General features: G+C 45.9%; 1 protein-coding gene across 1 annotated transcript; it reads left to right on the top strand.

Annotated features, from left to right (window-relative positions):
- The first annotated feature begins 144 nt into the window (after nucleotides 1-144).
- st14a (ST14 transmembrane serine protease matriptase a) lies at nucleotides 145-7400 on the top strand. The gene is made up of 19 exons (XM_049726839.2): nucleotides 145-523; nucleotides 2037-2196; nucleotides 2678-2808; nucleotides 2893-2963; nucleotides 3027-3193; nucleotides 3276-3311; nucleotides 3522-3756; nucleotides 3974-4116; nucleotides 4202-4305; nucleotides 4524-4636; nucleotides 4710-4846; nucleotides 4969-5073; nucleotides 5151-5258; nucleotides 5361-5477; nucleotides 5602-5745; nucleotides 5865-6048; nucleotides 6200-6471; nucleotides 6593-6729; nucleotides 6932-7400. Exons 1-19 carry the CDS (start codon nucleotides 482-484, stop codon nucleotides 7088-7090), a joined length of 2565 nt encoding a protein of 854 aa, XP_049582796.1. The 5' UTR covers nucleotides 145-481; the 3' UTR covers nucleotides 7091-7400.
- Nucleotides 7401-7755: the final 355 nt, after the last annotated feature.

Below are 7755 nucleotides of genomic sequence, written 5' to 3'. Positions count from 1 at the left end.
TATGTTGTCAGTGGTGATTAGTTTGCTGTTTTGACGGGTTATTTTATTTTTAAAGGTATATTTTTAAAAGGTGGAGTTTCGTGAGGGAAGTGCCAACAGGTGCGCGGCAAGGCATGGCCACGCCCACAGAAACCTCTCCTTTCCGGAAAAGTTTTCCTTCTCCCCTTCTGCTCTTTCGCTTCATTTCTTTCCCATTGTAGGACACGACCTGTCGACCTATATTTCGGTGACATTTTTGGACATTTTATAAAACAACTTTTAAAAGGCCTTTACATCGCTATCACAACGTTTAAAGGCGTTTTGACTTGAGTTTGTTGACCACTTTCGGAGGCTTCTGAGTTTGTTGACGACTTTAGGAGGCCTCGGAGATTGGAAAGCTTTTCAAGAAAGAAGACAAGGAGGAAAAGGAGGACAAGCAGCTACAACAACAGCGGCGGAAGCGGTTCAGGTGTTTTCATTTCTCCCTCCTCTTTACACGTAAATGGACTACATGGACAGCGGTTTGAAGTACACCCCCAACCAGGTAAGAAGTGCAGTTCTGGTTCGGTCCTCGTGTTCAATGAATTGAAAGATGACATTGAACGCACCTCTTGTGTGACATCACGATGCTGATAGAGCGATAGATGACAGTTACTACTATGCAGCAAGATCGAAATAAAGACATAGAGATATGTTATATAAATATATTTTTTTACGTGGTATATTAAGTAATGCATCGTGATGTCATTGAAATGGTTCACGTCAGCGTTCATTTACTTGGACATCTGCAGTATTTGTGTGCAAAGTCCTCCAGCCAGCCATTTTCTCGGTTGTGATCAGTCTACCATGGTGGCGGTTCAGATCCAATTCTAAATTCCTCCCGATCGTCCACCCTGTCTGGACTTGTTTCAGGAGTCCTTTTACTGTGTGTTAGAACCGGGATGCAGTCGCTCCAACAACAGAGTTGACTGAAAAGAAAATCAAAATGACAACTCAGACATAGTAGCTGCTGTGAGGTGTTCATTTTCGGGACGAAAGTGTGGCAAACTCTTTCGTACTTTATTTTTATTCCTTAGTAATGTGTTATTATAAAATATATGATTTATTTTGAAGAATTGCTAGATTGTCATTTCCATTCAATTCAGTGTGGTAAGATTATCTAACATATTGGAGGCACCATTGTATTTTGAGGTGTCAGCGTAATGTGTGTTCGTGAGAGATAGCAATGTGTTGTGACACGTCTCCGTGTTAGTTCATTCTGTTTTCAATTTTGCATCTGCCTCAATTAAGAGTCGCCCCCGCCGGCAATGAATGTGCGGCTTGGCAACTCACCAAGATTGCAGACATACGTTTAAGCAGTGTGTAAAAGTAGTGTGTGAGGGTTTCAGCTTGATAATGTGTTTCATTACAATAACAAACATGGAGCCAAGTTGGACTGAGTTGCAAATATCGCTTCTTCAAATTGTTTTGTGGTCGTTGGAAGTCATTCGATTGAGTAGCCGGGCTGATCGGCAAACTTCCAGCCGGCCGTGTCATTGTGTTGTTGTGTTCCTCAGCTTCTCAGCAGGTTTGACAGGATTTGACTCTGTGACTCTTCCTCCTCCCTCTGCCCCCGCTCCTTCTCTTCCTCCTTCCTCAACGTCAATGCACCAAGCGGTGGTGACTCATGCATAAAAGTTACCGTTTGAGTTTATGAGTGAGCAGTGAAACTGTTTGCTATTGGTGTGAGTGGCGCTAGGAGAGTGTAATTATTTCCCACCGACGTTGTACATTTGGTGTCTTTGCACAGGCTACGTTTTCAGGTCATTAAGGAGACAAAAACATTCCTTGAAGACTCAAGCAGGGACTTGCTGTCACTTGAACATCGCTCAGGAGTTGCTTTTAAGTGGAAACATAGAAGCGGAATTTATAGCCCGACATTTACAATTGGGGTTGTGGTGTTACGTTAGCGACTATATATAGCTTCCGCTTCTGCTAACCAAAACAGCCTCACCTAGCGAGGCACATAAACAATCTGGTCAGTGAATTTGAAGTGCTCGCTTGCGTGTGTCTTCCAGAACAAGGAATGGGACACCACTGTCCAGTTCCTGCCGGCGTCGGACAACAAGAAGCTGGAGAAGAAAAAAGGTCCGGGGAAAGTGGGAGCCGTGATCGGAGTGCTGATCTTATGCGCCGTCATAGCGCTGATGGCTGGCCTGCTGATCTGGCACTTCCACTGTAAGCGCATTCCCATTTTTCCAATGTACACAACACATCTTCATATATTTGCTCAAATGAAAAAATAAAATACATCAATAATTACGCCGTGATATCTTTGACGGGCTAGGACGATCTATTTTCTCAGTCTTGGTCGGAGCTTGTGTAAATGCTCTGCTGTGTTTGCAAAACAAATGTTGAAAGCGAGAAAGTATCAACAGAAATAAAAGTTGACATCACAGAGAGCGTTCCTCGCTTTGTTTCCCCTCGCCCCACGAGTGTCTCCCGCCGAGCTGCTTTTGATGAAGCGCCAAAAAGTTGCGCTCGTCTTCTTCTTCATGTATTCTTGATGCTGTTTTATGGAGGAGGCGTCAGCCTTGACGCAGCGGGCTTTCAAGGCTTAGAAAAAAGAAAGAAAAAAAGTCAGGCTAAGACATCAAGGGCTGAAAAAGATGAAAATGTTTGCATACTTTCCACATTTTGTTTTTTTTTGTCCCGGCAGTCCGTCAAAACGTCCGCGTCAAGAAGATGTACAGCGGCTCTATGCGTATCACCAACCAGGCGTTTGAGGAGGCCTACGAGAACGCCAACAGCTCCGAGTTCTTAGCGCTGGCCACGCAGGTCAAGACGCAGGTGCGGCCGCGACCGGCGCCACCGTGAGGACATTTGTGTCTTTGCATCTCCTCTTCCCTCACGCTCGTCCTCCGTCTTTTACAGCTCAAAACGCTCTACAGCAAGAGCCCACAGCTAGCCAAATACTACGTGGGCTCAACGGTTCAAGCTTTCAGGTACGACATGTCGCGATGATGTCCCGTGTTAGCACTCACATTTCATTTCCGTCTTTCTTGTAGCGAAGGCAGTGTCATCGCTTACTATATCTCCGAGTTCAGCGTTCCCAGCGGCCAGGAGGCGGCGGTGGACGGCGCCATGTCCGCCATGGACAAACTGGTGGACAAAGAGCAGCGTAGCATCTACAGGCCGGGCAACTCTTTGCTCCTGGAAGATGTCGTGTCATCGGGTACGACGAGTTGCCTCAAAAGAAATAAAAAAAACTCGCAATCTTGTCATGTTGATTAACTGCCAGTGTTTCTGTTTTACAGAGATTGATTCCCGATTATTTTCGATGGAATTCAGCAGTAAGTAATCTTCCTCTTTGATTCCTTACCAGTTTAATGTATGATGTCAGCAAATGGAAAAATATGTTCAAATTTGATCAAATCACCATATTTATTATATTATGTACGCAAAAGTATTGAGCGCCTCTTTGGCAAATCAAGTTGTGACGTTTGATTACCTTTAAATATGTTTTGATGCAAATTCTGGTCATTTCAATGTAACCCTCTCAGGATTCTTGAAGTTTAACGAGCACACCAGGACCAACCTCATGAGCCAGATCAGGTCGCCCGGCTTCCCCGACAGCCCGTACCCGGCCAACTCTTTCATCCAGTGGCAGTTGCGGGCCGACCCCAACCATGTGATCAAGCTGACGTTTGACACCATGAACCTGGAGGAGAACTGCACCAACGACTTTGTCAAGATCTACGACTCCCTGGTCGCCATCGAAGCCAACGTCTTGCAGGAGTGAGTCATACTTGAAGTTGCAGCGCTCAAGAATGACACAGTGGTGTGTGGGCGACCCCTGCTGGTTATGTGGCAAAGCTACACTTCAGAGTCAGTGCTGAAGAGCCACATGACATATTATACAGTAGCAAAAAACTCAAATAGTAGATTTAAGTAAATAATTTTCAAGGATTTGAGTGGAGGTTTTTTTTTTATGGACATTCCATTCTGTCTGTAGGATGTGCGGCTACTACTCACCCAGCGAGCCCCTGACCTTCGTGTCCTCTGGCAACGTGATGCTGATCACCATGGCGACCAACGAAGAAGAGAACTACCCAGGTTTCCAAGCACAAGTGTCGCAGGTGCGACGTAGTAGCAAAGGTAGGAAGCCACGCACAGACATGAACACACTTAGAGGTGAAATATCGTGTTTTTCCTGATGTAATTTTTTTTTTTTTTTAAATAGGCACAAGATGCGGCGCCCACTTGACCGGAGAAGTAGGCCATTTTACTTCACCCAACTTCCCAAATTACTACCCGCCTCGCACATCTTGCGAGTGGACCATCACGGTGAGGAGTAGGCACGACATTCTGAAAATAAATATTTATGTATGAGTCTCACTGCGATTCAGATATTTTAAAAAGTCAGTAAATGTCCCACTCCAATGCAGTAGGTGGCGGTAGTGAGCAGATACACCAATTGGCAGGGCTGATAATAATAATGAATGTTCAGAAGTTGACTTGCAGCTTGTTGCATTACTAACCCCAGCAGTCTGTTCATCTCTTAGGTTCCTGATGAGAAGTCAGTGAAGGTGACCTTCAAAACGTTCTTCATTTTAGAACCGGGCCAGGGCGGAAGCAATGGTTGCCGCAAGGACTATGTGGAGATCAACGGCAAGAAGTAAGTCCTGGTGCACATGAACCAAAATCCAGCCCATCTGATGTCTGTTGTTTTTTTTTTTTTTTTTTAATAGGTTTTGCGGGGATAAGGTTGAAAATGAGCTCACGGAGACTAGCCGTAACAACAAAATGACAATTAAGTTTTTCTCTGACGGATCCTACGTGGACTTAGGCTTCAACGCTACATACGAGGCAGTCGACATGGCCGACCGTAAGCAGCAATAATAATCATATGGAAAACTGGGCTTTCACCCCAAATTAAATGAGCCACTGTTAAAAAAAACAAAAAAAACCCGACATGTTGTGATGATTTCCCGACGATGTACTCCGCAGCTTGCCCCAACCAGTTCCAGTGCAAGAGCCAGCGCTGCATCAAATCGGAACTCCAATGCGACGGCTGGAACGACTGCGGCGACATGAGCGACGAGTTGAACTGCAGTAAGGCGTTTCGTCTTCGGATGACCGTCGGGCTCGCCAGCTAGCGTGTTAAAAGCATTGCTTGTTTCCTCATCCAGAGTGCAGCTCGAGTCACATCCACTGCGACAACGGGCTGTGCAAGCCCATGTTCTGGAAATGCGACAGCGTCGACGACTGCGGCGACGGCACCGACGAGAGGGACTGCGGTACGGCGGCTTCATTTGAAGCATCTCAGTAAAATCGTGCTTTCTGGCTACTTTGGGGTCTGAAAAATAGTTTGGAATAAATTACGCTTGCTGTCCCGACAGGCGCGTGTTCTACCGGACAGTTCACCTGCGTAAGCGGCAAATGCGTCTCGGCGAAGAGTCGCTGCGACGGGAGAAACGACTGCGACGATGGTTCTGATGAGCTCAACTGTGGACGAGGTAATATCAGATCGGGCCACCCCCATTGAGTACTTTGGTAGAAATTAGCTTAACTACTTCATTGCATTTGTCGCTGCCTTGTTGGAGTACTGCCCAACTCCTTAATCACTGTTTGTGTGTGTAGGTTCTGGTTCTGATTCTGATACTGATTCTGTGGCCTGCACTGACCTCACCTACAAATGCAAGAACAACAAATGCATCAGCAAAGTCAACCCGGAATGTGACGACACCCAAGACTGCGAGGACGGCTCAGACGAGGACAATTGCAGTACGTGTTTGGTTTCACTTTGTGTTGCTGGTGCATGTGTCATTTTGTGTACGTGTGTTTTTTTGTTTTTTTTTTTTTGGCACACATATTTGTTTGACTATCCTACGTTGCTTTGGCAGATTGCGGACGCAGCAAGTTCAAGTTGTCGCGTATTGTCGGCGGCCAGGACGCACTAGCAGGAGAGTTCCCGTGGCAAGTCAGCCTGCACGTCAAGCGTTTCGGACACGTGTGTGGCGCCAGCCTCATCAGCTCCCGCTGGCTGGTCACCGCCGCCCACTGCGTGAAGGACGACCTCAAGACCAGGTAGAGTTCACTTTGGCTAGCTTCGCTCGACAGAAGGGGACACAACTGCGATAAGGGTCTGCTGAGCCAAATGATTTGTGGGAGCCGAGTAAACCTTTCCCACTCTCGCCGTACGTCATGTGCTAACAATGAAAGGAAATCTTCCAAACAGGTTTTCCCAACCGGGCATCTGGGAGGCCTACATGGGTCTTCACTCGCAGCGCAACATCAGCAAGTCGGTGGTGAAGCGAAACTTGAAGAGGATCATTCCGCATCCCAGCTACAACGACTACACCTTTGACAACGACATCGCTCTGATGGAGCTGGACGCTCCCGTGACGTACAGTGACTACATCCAGCCCGTCTGCCTGCCCGCCGCGCAGCACCAGTTCCCCGTCGGAAACGTCGTCTCGATCACTGGCTGGGGCGCCACTCGGGAAGGAGGTGAGTTTCCCCGGAAAGCGCCGACAGCGGCCGCTTTGGCAAGATTGGGCATGACGTCGGAGGCTTCCACCATTTTGATGGTTCCCATCTCAAACGGGTCTTCCACTTGTGTACCATTCAGGATTCGCAGCCACGGTGTTGCAAAAAGCGCAGGTGCGCTCTATTAACCACACGGTGTGTGACAAGCTCATGGGTGGTCAGCTGACCACCAGGATGATGTGCGCCGGCATTCTGAGCGGAGGCGTCGACGCTTGTCAGGTAGTTGTTCCTGCCAATCATTTCTTATTTAGGTTGGGAATGCGCATCATCAAACTAGGCCAAATTCAGCCAACTTTTTTAACTTTGTAAAAAAAACAAAAAAAGGCAGCAACCAAATCATCCATTTAATGGATTGGGGCTTAATTTTAACAATGGGAGTAAAATTCAAATTTTAACTATGTTGTGCGTTGGTCTGCGTCAGGGAGACTCCGGTGGCCCGCTCTCCATTCAGTCAGGCGTCCGCACGTTCCTGGGCGGTGTGGTCAGTTGGGGCGACGGCTGCGCTCGTCGCAACAAGCCGGGCATCTACACGAAGGTCACCAAATTTCGCGGCTGGATCAGTGAGAAGACGGGTGTGTAGAACAAAAAAGGCCACACGGAGGGCCGTGGACATAAATATGGACTGTGACTCAGTGGATTTTTAATGTCCCAGAAGAAGAAGCACCACCGCTGCATGCGATGCTGAAAGCCCACTGTGATTTTATTATTCTTGTCTTAATAAATTGTAAATAGTTCTTTTCTCATGGTTTTGTTTTGCATATTAGAATTGAGATGACATATTGTTAACATGTGAAATATTGATCCTTTTGTTTCATTGCAATTGTCTTTCTTGTTGCTGTATTTCCTCACAAACTTCAACAACTGTAAAATCAAATCCATCCTACCTCTTATCTAAGTGTAGTATGTCCCAGAATTTACTTTACTCAGATATTTTTTGATATCATTGTTCATATACTTAGTTCCAATCAACGTATAAATAATACCATAAAACAAAACAGTCTTAGTTGACAGTCTAGATAAAAATGTCTCTCCTTAGCTTCTTTCAAAGCAAAGGAGGGACATTTTATCAAGACACTTAACATTAACGGAGTTCCCTGAATGTACGTATTATCGTAGCTTTTAAATATTTTCTGCACTGTATATTATTTTTTCCCGAGATATTGATTTTTATTTTGTTTACTTCAATGGCGTAGTAATACAAATATATATATGTATATGTATATAATATATACATATATATATATA

The sequence above is a fragment of the Syngnathus scovelli genome, chromosome 7 (genome assembly GCF_024217435.2).
Source record: "Syngnathus scovelli strain Florida chromosome 7, RoL_Ssco_1.2, whole genome shotgun sequence".
Classification (NCBI taxonomy): Eukaryota; Metazoa; Chordata; class Actinopteri; order Syngnathiformes; family Syngnathidae; genus Syngnathus; species Syngnathus scovelli.
The sequence above is the reverse complement of the archived record's forward strand: the minus strand, read 5'-3'. Positions and strand labels throughout refer to the sequence as shown.